This window comes from Anastrepha ludens, chromosome 5, assembly GCF_028408465.1.
Source record: "Anastrepha ludens isolate Willacy chromosome 5, idAnaLude1.1, whole genome shotgun sequence".
In the NCBI taxonomy this organism is placed as follows: Eukaryota; Metazoa; Arthropoda; class Insecta; order Diptera; family Tephritidae; genus Anastrepha; species Anastrepha ludens.
In genome coordinates, this window is record NC_071501.1 from 86203380 (window position 1) to 86221029 (window position 17650).

General features: G+C 39.5%; 1 protein-coding gene across 1 annotated transcript; it reads left to right on the plus strand.

The window, feature by feature from the left end:
• The first annotated feature begins 7908 nt into the window (after positions 1-7908).
• On the plus strand, positions 7909-8598 carry LOC128864798 (putative gustatory receptor 28b). The gene has a single exon (XM_054104557.1). The coding sequence runs from the start codon at positions 7909-7911 to the stop codon at positions 8596-8598; it is 690 nt and encodes a 229-aa protein (XP_053960532.1).
• The last annotated feature ends 9052 nt before the right edge of the window (positions 8599-17650 follow it).

Sequence of the window (17650 nt, forward strand, 5' to 3'; positions counted from 1 at the left end):
ATGTACACTTCTGTTAGGTGTTTGACCGAGCTCTTTCGCTTATTTGTTGTTCCGAACGGCAAATAGTCTTTTATGAAGAGATTTTTCATGGCAGAAATACACTCGGAGGTTTGCTATTGACAGAAATACCCTTTTAGAACTAAAATTTTTCGATCATTTAATGTTCATATGAGGTGCGTTCAAAAAGTATCGCGAATTTTACATTTTGAATGTTCAGTTAATTGTTAACAGCTGCTTTGCTTGCAGTGTTTCGGCTCGTCTTCTAATCTTACCTATTCAAAAAGATGGATCAAGGAGCCTGTATCAAATTATGTGTGAAAAACGAAATGAAGTGCGCGGATGCATTCCGAATGTTAGCTGTGTCATACGGAGAATCCACTTGAACCAAAGCATCGTTTATCGGTGGTGCAATATGTTCCCAGAAGGCCGAGAAGATGTGAACGACGAAAAGCGTGCCGGACGCCCGAGCACTTCAACAACAGACGAAAAAATTGATGAAGTGAAGAAAATGGTATTGGCCAATCGTCAAATCACCGTTAGAGAAGTTGCTGAGGACCTAGACATATCGATTGGCTTGTGCCATTCGGTTTTTTTCAATGATTTGGGCATGAGACGGGTCGCCGCAAAATTTGTACCAAAACTGCTCAATTTCGACCAAAAGCAGCATCGCATGAACATTGCTAATGAGATGTTGGACGCTTTCCACGACGACCAAATTTTGCTCCAGAGGTTCAGAACTGGTGACGAATCGTGGGTTTATGGTTATGACGTAGAAACTAAAGCTCAATCATCTCAACTCAATGGAAGCTGCCGCACGAACCAAGACCGAAAAAAGCGCGCCAAGTTCGGTCGAATGTAAAAGTTTTTCTTACCGTTTTCTTCGACTGCAGGGGTTTTGTGCATCATGAGTTCTTGCCATAGGGTAAAACGATCAATAAGGAAAATTACCTGCAAGTTATGCGCAATTTGCGCCAAGCAATCCGCCAGAAACGAGAAACGCCCGGATTTGTGGAAAAACAAAAATTGACGCTTGCATCACGATAGCGCCCCTGCTCACACATCGTTGCTTGTGCGCGATTTTTTGGCCAAAAGAAAACACCCTAATGATGCCACAGCCACAGTACTCCCCAGATCTGGCCCCCTGAGACTTTTTCTTGTTCCAGAAACTGAAAAGGCCTATGCAAGGATGACACTACGTTACGATTGACCAGATAAAGACGGCATCGAAGGAAGAGCTGAACAAGATATAAAAAAATGATTTTTTGAAGTGCTCCGAAGATTGAAAGAAACGTTGGCACAAGTCCATAATATCTCATGGAGATTACCTTGAAGCGTACAAAATAGATATTAATGAAGAAATAAATAATTTTTGAAAAACACAAAATTCGCGATACTTTTTGAACACACCTCGTACACAGAGATTCGAGCCTACGAACTCCCGAATGGTATTCCCGCACCAACCAATGTGGTTTCAAAACTACATTACACCATTTTGGAGTACTAAACAGTAATCTGCCATCCAAAGCATAATTGTGAGAGTAAAAAAATCTTAAAATTCACAAAAAATGAGTCATTAAACGCACCGAATGTGACGATCCTCTTAGGATGGAAAATCGCACATTTAGAGCTCCAAAAAGCGCAAATTTATGAATCAAAAATGAAAGAAAGTTTTAAGACTCATAAAAGAATATTTAAGAATCCTTTCAGATCCTTGGGCTTTCAAAGAATTGATTGAAGCGGACATGTGTGGATATTTTTTTCTTCAAGTGTTCTTAGAAAGGTGGTCACTACTGTATATTTATACATAGATTTTTATGCAGACATGTGCATATTTTATTTGTATGTGAATACCAATTGGTCGTATGTAATGTTCAGATTCTTTCGAGAGCTTCTTAACCCGCGAATGCGCATTTTCAAATAAATATTGGCATTGCTGGGAAGAACTTTAGCCCGCCGGAGGGTTGCTGGCATAATTACTAGTTTTTAGATAAATTGTTGTCCGACAAGAAGACTTTTTAAGAGCACTTTTAAAAGCAGTACACTCTAACTCAACTCCAACTAGACCTATCGTTTGCCTGCGATAGAAGAAGATATGGATATAATATTTATGACGAAATAGGGAAAGGGAAAGAAAGAAAGAGATAGAGGCAAAAAATGTGGATTGCAACTCTTTGCTGACACATTTTCTTGCATTACAATTGTAAGGGACTGAGCAGACTAAAAAATCAGAATATCTCAAACGCAGCTGAAATTTTCGTAGAAGTTTATTTTATGGACCTAGGGAGCTTATACCGCCTCCAAACTGCAGACGGATTTTATCAGAAAGTTTAGTATTGCTAAACATGTACTTGGAAGCAAGGAAGACAAGTTACCTGTTTTGGGCATCCACTATGATGGAAAACAAAACGCGTGAGACTAACTTCCGAAGATGACAGATTACCAGCTTTAGCCAAGGATGATAGATGTAGAAGTTTGGGCGAATAACTATGGTGAAAAAGAAAATTAATAGGGGAACTTCAGCTGCCACGTCACGGGGGATTCGGTAACCAAATTCTACACGATCACTTCACATGTATTCAAACACTCACCAAATCAGTCGTTGAACAGAAAGCATCACAGTTTTTCGTAAACAAACCGTTTCGTGGCCGCAGTAACGTCAGCCTATCAGATGATTCTGTCAAATTCGCTGACAGCCGATTAACGGTATGTTGTTGGCCACACTTTTTCAATTCTTTGGCCTTCAGCTATGGTGAAAAACGAAATTGAACGAGAAAATTCGGCTAACACTCCACCGGGTACTCGGCAGCAGAATTCTCCCTCTTATTTTAGAGGTTTTCATGAAAAAAAAACGGCTAAATAACAGGACCGAAACTTGTATAGATCTATTTCGTATATCACCTACACAATCTCAGTTTTTTCGTAAACAAACCGCTGTCACGACCCAGATTACGTCAGCTAATCGCCGGATTCCTCCAAATTCGCCGAGAGCCGATTAACAGTCTGGTATTGGCCGGCCGGAAGTATGGCATTACTGGGCAAAGGGAAGGGGGTGGTCTGGGTGTAATAGGGTCTTAAGAGCTTCGTAAAGCTTGCTTTGACTCTAAATGCGGTACTCTTGCTTATTTGCGTGAATTCCGGCTAATTTTCAATCAATCGGCATACTTAAGGCAGAAGCGATGAACTTCAAAAGGTTTATTTTGACTGCCAATGTGGCACTCTTACTTATTTGCATAAATTTAGTACCGCTTAATTTTCAATCCATTCGCCAAACTTAAGAGTGAAGCGATGATCGCTTCTGTTTCAATACCAATTCGTTCAGATCTTTTTCAAGAAATCTGATCCTCAGCGGACGGATCAGCCTATTAGTTGAGTATAGCTAAAAAGCAGAATAGCGTCGAATACACAATTTTGTGTCGTCGGTCTTACTCACCTATTTAGCGAAAATGACTTTTTGGGTACGCACAAATAAGCTCACAGCGGATAAATATTATCCAGAGTTAACTTTAGACGATTCTGCACTCCGAAAAAAGAGCAAAATTTTGTTAGAATTTTCATAAATTTTAAACCTTACTCTGAAAAAAATACTCGCTTAACTACCTTAAGTAACCCTTTAATACAACATTTTCCACTCAAGGGTTAATGATTTTCCATAATTTCATTATAAGCTACCAATGCGCCTGCAAGTAGTCTACGCTATCAGTTCGGAATTAAGTCGCTCGGAGTAAAAATGCCAACGGTTCGTCGCACGTACAAAGGCCTGCTCACCGCCGACGAGTATTACAAGTCCATACAGCCACTTTTCTTTTTCACACAACTTCTCGGACTCGCATCCTATGTAGTGGGTACAAACCGGCACGGCGAAAAAACATTGAAAACCTCACGACTTGCACATTTCATGGCGCTTTTGCTATTAGCTTCGTTCGCTTACTGCTGTACTTCCATAGTTTATTACAAAACCACATACATAGGATACTTTCTCAATACGGATGTTACCAATGGCGGTGAAAAGTGTATAGTTTTGGCTAGTGGCGCCACGGCAGTCGTGGTTTTAATCTCGAATATTGTACGTAGACGTCACCTTTTGTGGGTACTTCAGTATTTTGTGCGAATTGATAAACATTTTACGAGGATTGGCATCTGCTGGAACTACACGAAAGTGCTGCGCCATGTGATTTGTATACTCAGCATTTCCGGCTGTGTTATTTTAGTTGTAGTAATCGTTTCGCTAGCCTGTTGGAGCCGCTTGGAAGCCTATCCGCCTTGGCCACTATTATTTCTAAGCCTAAATCAAACGATTGGCATTAACTTGACGATTTTACTGTTCAGCTTTCTAATGCTTTCGACAAGGTTGAAGATACAGGCTTTGAATAAGGTGAGTAGCGAGAAATTTTGGAACACATTTTGAAGGACCTCGAGTGCTGAATTCACTAGTGGAGGATAGCTGCAAGCATGCACTCTTTCCCGTATGAATATTCAGGTATCTCGAAAATATGAGTTAGGGGTTCGAAATTAGTAAAAGATGCGCATTTTAAAAAAATACTCACTTTTCGTGCTGAAATTAGATCAAGCAAACTGAGATTTGAAAAGCGAAAGTCGGAGGTCATGCGTAGTAGTGATATTCGAATATTGAAGATCGATTTGGCCTATGTGTAACAGTTGGAAAGCAACTCTACTTTAAGTAATAATTCTGTATCCCATTTGTAACTATTTTGCACTATGGGAGGTATCAGGGCTAACCTACTCTAATGAGATTGATAAGTAATACTGAGAGATGGCTCAATAAAGAGAGAATGAATGACTCTAACTGTAGTACCATCGTGATATAACGAGTACTTATTTTACGACTTCGAAGGGCGTTGTTTCCACTATTAACCACTTGGGCCTGCATACCTGCCTAACGAGTTCTATTGCGGAAAGGAAGGTGTTAAATGAAACTACTAGGTTGCTCCATATGTTTGTGGTTCGATCAAAGAGGGCGTTGCCTCTAACATAAATATTTTTGTGACATATATTGGCACACTTTTCATATGAACGTATTTGCGATTTTATTCGCATTCTTTGTTTACAAGCCACTTAGTATAGAGGTGTCACAGTATTTTCTACAATGAAGAAAATCAAGTTAAATGATTAAACTTTTATTTTTGAAAGGTTTAAAAGTGAAGGAAATTTATGAACGAATATTGAAAGAGTATAAGGACTTTTCGCCATCAATTAGTGCAGTAGAAAGATGGGTTGCTGAATTTGAACGTGTTTGTACAAGCCTTGAAGACGAACCACTTCAAGAACGTCCAAAATAGCAATAACATCAGAAATCGTAGAAAAAATACAAGATATTGTATTGGAAAGTCATCGAGCGACTGAAAGAGATTTAATAGAAGCCCTAAGGCATCTCATTAGGTAGTGTAAGCAATATTTTGACTGAAGTACTGTTCCTCAGAAAACTGTGTGTACAATAGGTGCCGCGTTCGCTAACAAAGGAACAAAAAGACATTTGGATGCGGCTCCTCAGCAATATTTAAAGAGTTTTCGAAAGGTTAAAGTAGATTTTGTGCATCGATTCATTAGGTACTATGAATGATACTTGGGTGTATAATAGGCCGGGTCGATTTGTGGGGAGGCAAAAAAATCGCCCATTGCTCAGGGAAAATCATATTCTAGGGATCAAAATAAGAAACTTTGCCGAAGGAACCATACCTCTAACACGAATTCTGATGTCCCCCAATTTGGGTCGAACTTTTTAGTTTATTTTCTCATGTAAAGGCCAAAAATGGTGATATTTTGAAATGATGGTATGGGGAACCCCCCAGGGGAGTTCCAGGGGGTGTGCCACTGGCATGGGTGGATCGGCTATCCAAAGTTAGTGGGGGTCGGTTATACGTTTGGACTTGATTGGAGCACTCTAAATGGGTCAAAGTGGGATTTTTCGTTCGACCCTAGAAATCCCTAGAATACGATTTTCACAGAGCAATGAGCGATTTTTAAATCGACCCGCCCTAGTGTATAACCATGATCTGAAATCAAAAAAAAAGTCTAAAGGGTGGTGTGAACCTGGCTTCTCCGGCTCCGAAACGAGTACGAGTCCTGAAATCGGCAAGGATGGTGGTGGCATCAATTTTTTTGGTTGCGAAAGGAATTTGTTTGTGGATGATTACAAACGGGCAAAACAATATCTGAATATTATTCTAACCTTTGGGAGCCGTTGAAAGAACAAATTTGTGAAAAATACCTAGTTTGTTAAAGAAAAAGAATATTTTTTCACAGGGACAATACAACGTGTCACAAAAGCATTTTAACATTTAACTCCTAGAGACTTCCATCTGTTTCCAGACCTAAAAGAATTCTTGCATGGAAAGCGTTTTTCATCCCTTTCAGATTCTCACTTCTGATTACTGAAAATTCCATACTTAATATCCCAAAACAGCTGTTCAGACCTATAAGGTTCTCTCACTTAAATACAGTTTACATTTACCCTATAAGGAATATTCAAAATTTTGTATATGGAGAAAAGAGCCAAAAAAGAAAAAATTGTCAAAAATCAACACGATTTTTGAGCCACATCATTCTTACACTTGAATTGAAATTTATGTTTGCAATTTGAACTCGTGGTTTTTTGTGCCCTCCACTCATCACAGTATCTCATACAAGCCCAGTTCACTTAATAATCCACCAGCTGAAACCGCAACTAATACTTTCGGAGCGCTCCGGCTTTGTATCCATTCTGATGACATAACCCAGCCAACTAAGCCGCCGGATATTTATTCGCTGCACCATGTCTATCGCGTCCTAAAGCTTCTACAGCTCATTGTTCCATGGTCTACAATACTCGTCGTCGCCAACGTGCAAAGGTCCAAAATTCTTCCGTAGAATCTTTCTCTCAAACACTCCAAGGGATGCCTCATCGGATAATGTCATCGTCCAAGCTTCTGCGCCATACTACAGAACGGGCGTGATGAGAGCCTTGTAAAGTGTTCGTTTTGTTCGTCGAGAGAGAACTTTACACTGAAGAGATGATTTCGACAACTTGTACTATATTATACCAAAATTCAATAGACAATTGCATCCCCGAAATGAGTTTGTAAATCCTTTAATATGGCCGCAATAGCCGAATGGGTGGGTGCGTGATCGCCATCCGGCAGTTTACAGATTCGAAATTCCGGGTACGAAACACCAAATAATACAACAATTTTTTTTTAATAGCAATCGCCTCTCGGCAAGAAATGGCAAACCACCGAGTGTATTTCGGCGTCAAACTGTTGTTCCCTCAACTTGTGAAAGAACATCACAAGCAGGAGAAGGAGCTGCTCCAAACGCCCAATAAAAGATATAAAAGCCAATTACGTATTATATAAATGTATAATACTGAACACGTTTATGGTAGAATAAGTCAAATATGGAAACATCAGATAACGCCTGACAATACTATAAATACCCAAGGCCACAAATAACAACCCTCGTGGGAGATAGCTCCATGAAAACATCTAGCGAAGAACGCTAAATATTCTTTCTTCCCTTGTCGCTTTTACCTTTACTAGCTACTTTTTAATACCGACTGGGGTAGCACAAACCAGACAGGAGTTCCATTTTAATACCCTTTGAATAGCATTTAATTGCGCCAGCTATGATTACAAGACAAATACGCCACTTTCCGGTTGCTCATGTAATGAATTACCTCAGAGCAAAAACAAATATTTTTCTATTCATTCAAATATCCTGGCATTCAACAGGCAGCAAAACAGCTCACATAAACAGTATTGTGTGACACGGGTACCGGGAAACATCAATTTTGCAAAGCGTCGTGGACAAAAGAATTGGCCAGTAACCAAAATAGTTTGCATATAAATTTGTAACACCATCAATCAATAACTAAAAACATCAAACTAAAGCCATCACCTCCACCTCTCTCAATCAATGTCCTCTCACATCGCACGTCTGCGCCAATATTTTATTTCACAAGAAGTTTTCGCCACACTCCAGCCGCTCTTCCTGTTCACCTACATTTATGGCCTGACACCGTTTCGCATTGTGAAGCGGCGCAATGGCACCAGCGAGATACGCGCATCCTGCTTTGGCTTTTGCAACACAGCTGCCTATGTGACACTTTACGGTGTTTGTTTTCTCAGCTCGCTGCTGAATGCCGAATCCATAGTTGGCTACTTCTTTCGCACGAACATCTCCGTCGTGGGTGATACATTGCAGATTTGCACGGGCATTGTCACCGGCATTGTCATCTACACGACGGCGCTAACGCAACGCAGCAAGATGCGGCGCATCATTGACGTGTTCAACGAATTGGATGAACATTTTGCCAGTATTGGAGTGCGTGTGAAGTATTCGCGCATTTATCGTTACGCCCTGCTACTGAGTGTCACAAAAACGCTAATAATCGGCATCTACTGTGCGGGTGTTTATTTGCTGCTGCGCTCGGTGCACGTCAAGCCATCGTTCTGTGTATGCGTCGCGTTTGTTTTGCAGCATTCGGTGCTGGTCTTGGCAATATGCCTCTTCAGCTTCATAGCACGCGGATTCGAGCGACGGCTGGTCATAGTCAATAAGGTAGGAGGAATTGTGGGTGTGATCCTAGATAAAGTAATTAAGTGAATTCGGATATGTGGCGTAAAGCGTGGAGCACGCCAAGCCTTGTGTTATTACGGGGTATGGGTTGGAGAAGCATTTAACTTTAATGATTTCAAAACTGTGCTATAAAAAATTTAAAGAAATAAATTTTGTCAGGAAAGACGACATTGTATTGTGGAAGGTCTTGCTAAAAAATATGAAATCTTTAGCAGACCAAAGTGAAATTTATATTAAAATAAGTTGTGGACTCTGAAGAAATGTAAAAAAAATAAGTGTAAAAATTTAAAATTTGTTTAAACACTTATTATTAAAAATAAGGGGCTCATTCTTCATATCTTCATCATCTTCAGCATAAAATTCTTTGAGCTCAAACTCTTTAATTCCACTTTAAGGTTTAGACCTTCTGAAGTTCAATCGACCAACCTGCGCGCTGATCGTCTTCAATTGGCTCCCTCTTGCTTGAACATGAAGTGTGGATCCTGAATAAGTTCCTGTTATTTAGTTATAACTCGAAAGCTGACAACACCGTATCCGTCGTCTGGAAAGAAGAGTCCTCTCTATGGTTTCATTAGAATTTTGAAGCCGAAAGGAAGTTAGGTTTGTGTAGCTAAAGTAACTTTTTAGTGGGGTCGCTAAAATAAGTGACCCACATTACAAGAGACGTATTGTAATGTAGTTCAGAGCGATGGTGGAAATGTGATAAGTTGAGTAATCATTGGAGATGGGGCCTGGATGTTTCGGTAGGACCACGAGATCTGCACAAAAAGTTAGTAGTGGTTGGAAAATGGTGAAGAGCTGCTAACGAAAGCAAGAACATCCAAGTCGCAACTGAAGCTGTTTTTGATCACTTGTTTTACGATATAAGCGGGATTACTCGTCGTCGTTATAGTCCTACCATGCAGACAATCAATATAAAACTCTATAGTGACGTTATGGAAAATATTCAGTGAGCAAACTAGAAGGCGCCATTTCGCGTTCATTGTGCTAAAATTTTCGACAAAATAAGTCATTCCACCATTGCCGCTCCCGCCCTATAACTCAAATAACACCACCTGTCAGGGATGATAGATTTACAACGTTTGTTCACTAACTAACATCACAGGGAATCCACCTGTTCACATTATATCACATATATTCACACACTCGTCCCATCAGTCGTTATTCAGATCGCAGCAAAGTGAGATTGTGTTGATTTTTTTCATATATCACCAACATAATTTCAGTGTTTTTGTAAACACATCCCCTGCTACGTCAGCCCCCAACTGATTCTGTCAAATTTGCTTAGATCCGAATGGTGGTCTGTTATTGAGCATACCTTCCCAATTATTTTCACCATGCCTCCTGCAAATTTTTCTTATTCACCATTATGAAGTTACATCTCAAGGGAGCTCATCGTGGTGGTGTAAAATAGGTCGAGGAAGTAGTGATAACTGTGGTGCTGAATGGAATGACTTCAGAGGATTATCAAAGCTGCTTCCAATCTTGAGAGCAATGTTGAAATCACTACTTAGAGGTTGAGGGGCACTTGGAAACCGCCGTGACCGAATGTTTTGTGTGTAACTACCATTCGACACCAAAGGATAGTTAAGGTTTTTTTCTAATAGCAGTTGCCACTCGATAGGCAATGGTAAACATTCTACCACGAAAGAGTTTTTCCAAATCGGGTCGAGTTTCTTTGAAAACTTTAAAATAGAAAATAGTTTATTACAAAGGCTAACTTTATTGTCTCGCTGATAAGAACCACAAACCTTGAGGAAATAAAATAGTAAGGAATCGGTTTCAAATTTGCTGTTATTTCTGAGACTAAACAAACAACTGTCAATAATTGTCAAAATAAAGGGTGATTTTTTAAGAGCTATAGGAAAGTTTTTCAAAAAAACGTACACCTAAAATTCAGAAAAATTCATGTAGTTCTTATTTAAATCGAAAATACAGTCCATATAATTTAATGTTTGAAGATTATTTCATGCAAATGTTGACCGCGACTGCGCTTCAAATGGTCCATCCACTTAGTCCAATTTGGGCATACTCATTCCAATGTTTCGGCCGGTATCTCACATGTAAATGCTTTAATGTTATCTTCCAATGCGTTAATTGCAGCAGGCTTGTCTGAATAGACATGAGCTTTAACATAGCCCCACAAAAAATAATCTGAAGGCATTATAACGCACGATCTGGGTGGCCAATTGACAGGTCCCGAACGTGAAATAAAATGTTCAGCGTTGGCACCGTCTTGCTAAAACCACATGTTATGCAAGTCAAGCTCTTGCATTTTGGGCGAAAAAAAGTTGGATATCATTTCACGGTAGCGTTACGATTCGCAGTATCTTTGAAGAAGTACGGTCCAATGATACCTCCAGCCCATAAACCGCACCAAACTGTGACCTTTTCTGGATACAGTGGTAGCTCTTGCAATTCTTCTGGCTGATCTTCACTCTAAAATCGACAATTCTGCTTATTTACACCCATTGCTCCAAAAATGAGCTTCGTCGCTGAACACAATTTTTCGATAAAGGAGTGGATCTTCGACCAACTTTCCAAGAGCCCATTCACCAAAAATTCTTCGTTGCGGTAGGTCGTTCGGCTTCAATTCTTGCACCAGCTGTATTTTGAAAGGTTTCACACCTAAATCCTTTCGCAAAATTTTCCACGTTGTTGAGTAACAGAGGCCCAATTGCTGCGAACGGCGACGAATCGATAATTGATGGTCATCATTAACACTGGCCGATACAGCTGCGATATTTTCTTCAGTTCGCACTCTACGTAAGCGTGTTGATATGTTCAATTTGAATTCCATACCGTTGACAGCGATCTAACATGAAACCAGCTGAAGACTTTAGCGGAAAATCGGCAACAATGGAAATCTTTTATTGTAGCACTAAGCGCCCTCGATATGGCGTAAAAGCAATAAATAATACTAGTAATTCCGCCGAGGTAGCCGCATGAGTTCGTCCGTGACTACCAATCAGTTATGGTCACGCTAGTCTATTATTGCGACAAACTCAGTTAACCTCGGTGAGGACTGACTACATCGTCCCGACGGTAACGTTCAATAGGAATTTTGCCACACTCTTTCAATCTAAAAAAGAATGGAATAAGGGACTCTCTCTAAACAACTTCGATACCACAGTCTATACAGATGGCAGTAAAATGGATTGTGGTGTTGGAGCTGGTATATATTCTCATAGACTAGGAATTGAAAAATCTGTGCGTCTCCCTAATACCAGCAGCGTCTTCCAAGCGGAAGTACTAGCAATTGGGGAAGCTTGTAGGCTACTAATCACGGATTTCTCTTTTAAGGGCAATATCGCTATTCTTTCGGATAGCCAAGCTGCAATCCAGGCGCTGGACGCGACTATAACAACCTCTAAAGTGGTGGAGCAAAGTAGGAATAGCCTCACCAACTTGAGTGAAAACCATAGAGTAACCTTAATTTGGGTCCCGGGACACCGGAACATAGAAGGTAACGAAAAAGCTGATGAACTGGCAAGAGGGGGATCTGCCATGAATAGCGCTCTTGCAGTACCAGTATTCACTCCACTAGGCGCGGTCAAGAATGCAATTTCCCTAAAATACCTTCGAATTGCAGATTGTAGATGGAGAGACCAGACGAAATGCAAAATTAGCAGAACGTTATGGCCCACCTACAACCTCAAGCAATCGTCGGCATTAATAAGAATGAAACGACGGGACACCTGTAGACTTACGGCAGTCATAACTCGCTTCTGGTCTATCGGAGAACAAGCCGCCAAAATGGGCATCCCTCACAACACATACTGCCATAGTTGTAAACAACCGGAGAAAAAAGAAACAATCTTCCATTTCCTCTGTGAATGCCCTGCCCTATGGAAGGACAAATTGTTAACCCTGGGCAAACCGCTGTTCGAGAGTATCGAGCAACTGTCTGGCTTAGACGTCAACAACCTAATAAGGTTCCTAAACCGCACAGACTGGATATAGTCCTGCTGCAAATAACTGTTAAACAATTTGGTAACGAGGATGTGGCAACAAAATGGTGCGGAAGCGCTATTTGGATTCTGGATGAATCACCACTATAACCAACCAACCAGCCAACCAATCGGGAGAGTGTAAGTTCGAATCTCCGTGCATGAAACACCTTTGAGGGGAATTCTTGCCATGAAAAATTTGCTGATAAAAAATATCTGCCGTTCGGATTCGCGTAAAATTTGGACTTGGACCTATTTGTGGAAGACGCGCAACACAAATAGAAGGTGGAGCTCGGCCAAGTCCCTAACGCACCTATTAACATATTTATTTATTTTTTAATAATAGTGTGAAGGTCGATAATAAAATTTTGAGCGCAACATAATTTGCTTGTGCTAACAAATTCCCAGACCTTAATTGCCACAGCTCGCATACTTTTCTAACATAATTAACAAAGGCGTTGATGTCTGGCCATTTGCACTCGTTTGTGAATCGACCGATTGTTTTTGCTCTGCAAGAGGTCCCGTAAACGATGGTATCTTTTCAATAGGGATCCGAGGACTCTTTGGCTAGTGAGAAACTACATTTTTAACATAAATTTTTTTCTTCCCGCTTGACTTACAAGGAAGGACGTAAGTCTACATACACCAGCATATTTTCTTATTTCCCAATTTCAATTTCAGGAAAAAGGAACACAATAATTGAAAAAACTTCTGATGTAGTTTTTTTTTCCAGAATTCATATTTATTCATAAATTTATAAAAATTAAATCATTTCTCTTGTTTTATAACAAATAAATTAGCAAAAAAAAAAAACGAAAAAATGGTATGACAAAAGTCTACAAACAGTTCAATTAGCTTAAAAAACAAATTTATTTAATTTAGAAATAGGTTTTTTTAATACTTTTAGTACGAGGGGTACTTTTTATTTGGCAGGATTTGGCAACCCTGGTGTTGCAATCTGGCAACTGACAGCTGTATCGCAAAGTTTGACAGTAACTTAAAAGATTGATCTCGGTTCAAAAATGGAATTAAATCGTGAACATTTTCGTGCGAATATTTTTTACAACTTTCGACGTGGATTAACTCAGCAACATTGCATGGATGAACTTAATTCATTTTTTGGTGATGAAGCTCCATCAAGGACCAGTGTTTATCGATGGTATGGTGAATTCAATCGTAGTCTTTTTATTCCCGTACGTAAAAAACAAACTGAGAGTTCAACGTTTTTCGACACTTGAAGAAGCGGTTGCGGCATTCAGAATGCATGTTTTGGAGGTACCTCATTCAGAGTGGCAAAAGTGCTTCGACAATTGGTTCAAACGCATGCAAAAGTATATAGATCTTCATGGAGAATATTTAGAAAAACAATAAAGTGATTTTCGATGATTAAAATTTGTTTTTGTTCACTAATCCCGAAATATAAAAGGCACCCTTTAGTGGTTCCACCACCGGTACCAATCACTGCTTGTAGATGACATGACATTGATCCAATTATTTGGGTAAGCTCTTGCTGCGTCCTTTGATTTCATGCTTCGATCAACTCTTTCTTTATCGATTTTGCGTCAGTTACTATACTTCGTCGAATTTTTCTTTCTAAAAGCTCCCAGCCACTCTTCGGCTTTGTACTATATTTAGTTGCCTGGGTGTATAATATACGAGTCATTCTTTGACACTTAGTGCTTTGAGTATGCTTAGAGTCATTGTCTTGTTGGACAGCCCGGCCTTGCCCAATACCCAAGCATTCTACTGATAACCTCAAATGTAAAGGGTCCGCCATATAACTTTACGGAATTAAAAAAGCTATAAAAAAGAAACTACTTACTGTTTTTTTTATTTTGAAGTACAATCCTTCCGGTTAATGATGGAACACAACTTCATTCAGGCGGACTGCCTCGGCTAGCCATGCACCATCCCATACGATCGGTCCAATTTTACAACACATTTTCGATTGTATGCGACTATATTTCAGCTATGACATCGCGTATGTCGGTCTTCAGTGCATCAATTGTTGCTGGTTTGTTGGCATAACACTGGTCTTTGACGGCACCCCAAAGATAATAATCCAACGGCGTCAAATCTTAGCTCCGAGGCGGCCAAGCGATATCAGAATTTCAGCTGATAATGCGATCTTCGAAGACAGTGCGCAAAAGATTGATCGTAGCATTCGCTGTGTGGCAAGTAGCGCCATCTTGTTGGAACCAAATGCCACCAATATCCCCCTCTTCAATTTCTCGGAACAAAAATTCGTTCAACATGGCCCGGTAACGCTCTCCATCGGCGGTTACGGCCACTCCTCGCTCATTTTCGAAGAAAAATGGACCAATGATGCCTCTCGACCAAAATCCGCACCAAACAGTGACTCGTTGTGAATGCATCGGCTTTTCTTCGAGTGCGTGCGGGTTTTCTGAGCCCCAAATGCGGCGATTTTGCTTGTTAACATACCCGCCGAGATGGAAATGAGCTTCATCCGAAAAGATGATTTTTCGGTAAAAGTCTTCATCTTCTTCAAGTCGATCCCAAGCCCATGAAGCGAAGCGAAAACGCGTTGGGTGGTCGGTCCTTTGAGCGTATACACAACCATTTTCGTTCAGCGGAAGAATAAAACTAATTTTCTGTCAAATCAGATGACAGCTAAGTGTTACCATTCTTCAAATAATACCTAGTTAAAATCCGTAACGATAGATGGCGGGCCCTGTAGTTCCAGCATATTTTTATATTTGTATTGGTCCACAGTACCTTCAATAAAGGTCATTTTCCCAACGACACCTACACATAGCTATAGCTATAGCTCCCCAAGCCCTTACGCTACCTCCACCGTGCTTGACAGTATAATATTTTTCATATCCATATCCGCACTTCTTCTCCTCCACGTAAAAATCCTTCCCCAATGAAAACGACAAGAAAGCCTCGGATGAAATAAATAATCACATGCGTGTAAGAGCTACGACAATTTATCAACTGAAATTTTCAAACAACGGTATTTTACAGCTACTTTCTCTATGCTTGTTTTGCTTGAGTGAACCAAAGCAGATGGAAGTATGCAGACTTTTGTCATTCCGTTTTTTTTCTTGTTTTGTTAGTTTTTTCGTAAGATAAATAATTTAGTTTTTATAAATTTACTAGCGAAAACCCGCCCGTTCCGCTGGTCGTCTTTAAAAAAATCTAGATTAATTAATTAAATTAAGCCGAAAAATACTGTGTGTATTTTATAAAAATTCTCGCGCATGAATAGTAATGAAAGAAGTTTTAAATAGTAGTAGCAATTAAAAAACGTTTGATGTGATTTACTTTATTACTTTTTTTATTGTAATGCTCTTTGGTATTCGTTTTTCCATGCGTTGTTGAATAAATGAACAAAACCGATGGCTTACCAACTCTTGAGCATGAAACATAAAGTTGGCCATGAGAAAAACATGGGTATTCTAAATCAATACCACAAATTGATAAAGTTTGGCCTTGTGACTTATTAATAGTAATCGCGAATGCAAGGCGAACAGGATATTGAAGACATTTGAATTCAAACGGCATATCCGATATACGTCTTCACCAGAGTATTTTCCATTCAAAATTGTTGCTTCAATGACGTTATTCATCAATCTCTTAACTGTTAATCGAGTGCCATTACATAGTCGTGGTTGATTTATGTTTCTCAACATAATAATCGGTGCTCCTATTTTCAAGTTTAGCATGTGCATAGATGCGCTCCCCTTTACACATAAACAACAACATCAATCGTATGGTACATACACTTCGTCGTGTACGAAAAAGCGGAGATGGAGAAGAGAACTGTTCTATTCCCCTCCGCTTTAACCCAGTTATGTGTTCAAGTGCAAATGACTTTTTTGCGTGAAGTCTGATATAAAATAAGTTATGTTTACTCTTCTTAAATTTATATAAACTTTTCCAGGCGAAGTAAAAAAACTGACATATATTTGCTTCAACCGTATATATGTGAGTACATAGGTAATACGTAAATGTATGAATGATATAGGTAATATCTCATATTAGCATAACCTTTCTGCAAAAAATTAAGGAAACGATCACCAATCACGCCGGCAATGATACAATGAATTTTTCACTATAACTGACTTCAGATTAACGTTTATATAATAAGCGTATATGTAACATTTTAAAATTTTTTTAGAATTTTTTTTTTAATCTTTAATAATAAGTGGTCTTCCTCTCCTGTAGCTATTTCTTTTCCTCTTCCATCTCCAGCTCCATCTCCTTTCTTTATCCCGAAAACGGGCAGTAAAAATTACTTCACTTAAAAGCTTTCATCAACAGCTTCCATCTGATACCCATATTGTACAAACACATCCAAGGGTACCTTGGTCCAACTTTTCGGCTATATCTCGAGACCCTGGTCACTCAGAGATCTAAAAAATACTCTGTATTAAAGCACTCATCAGTAGCTTTGATTTGATACCCACAATGTAAAAACACATCCTACGGTTACCCGGGTCCTCGTTTTGGCCTTCGGCAGCGCCACCTGATGGTGAGTGGAATCAATAAGCATATTATACTAACCTTCACCGTGGAAAAAAAAATATATATATGTACCAAATTTCATAATAATCGGCCCAGACACACACGACCAAAATGTATTCAATTCTAATGAATGCTATGTGCGGTACAAAAAATACGTGCGGCAAATAGCAAAAACACACTCACTTAACCGACGCACCGCACACACATGCGTTATGGGATTTCAACCAAACTTCACGGAAACCTTTGCCAAAGCAGCACCAATAATGTGTGAAACTTTCATTGTTTTCCTTACACGCGTTGCTGAGATTACCCCGGACAAATGCACACTTTTTTTCGACTTAATTTTTATATATATAGATGAATTCTGAAAAAAAACGACATCACTAGTTTTTTCAATTATTGTATACCTTCGCGAAATAACAAAATATGCTCCTGTCTGTAGACTTAAGACACTTCCCCTGTATTTATCTCTAAATATATCAAAGCTTGAACATTTTTGTAGCTGAAAGTAAATTTTCTTAGTTATATTGGGTTGAAAATATTATTCAGCAAAAAAATCCCCATCGACTCACCGAACCTCTCCATTCTGCGAACTTTGACCTCTCTTCGTGTGCTTTTATATATAGGAGTGCAGCCGT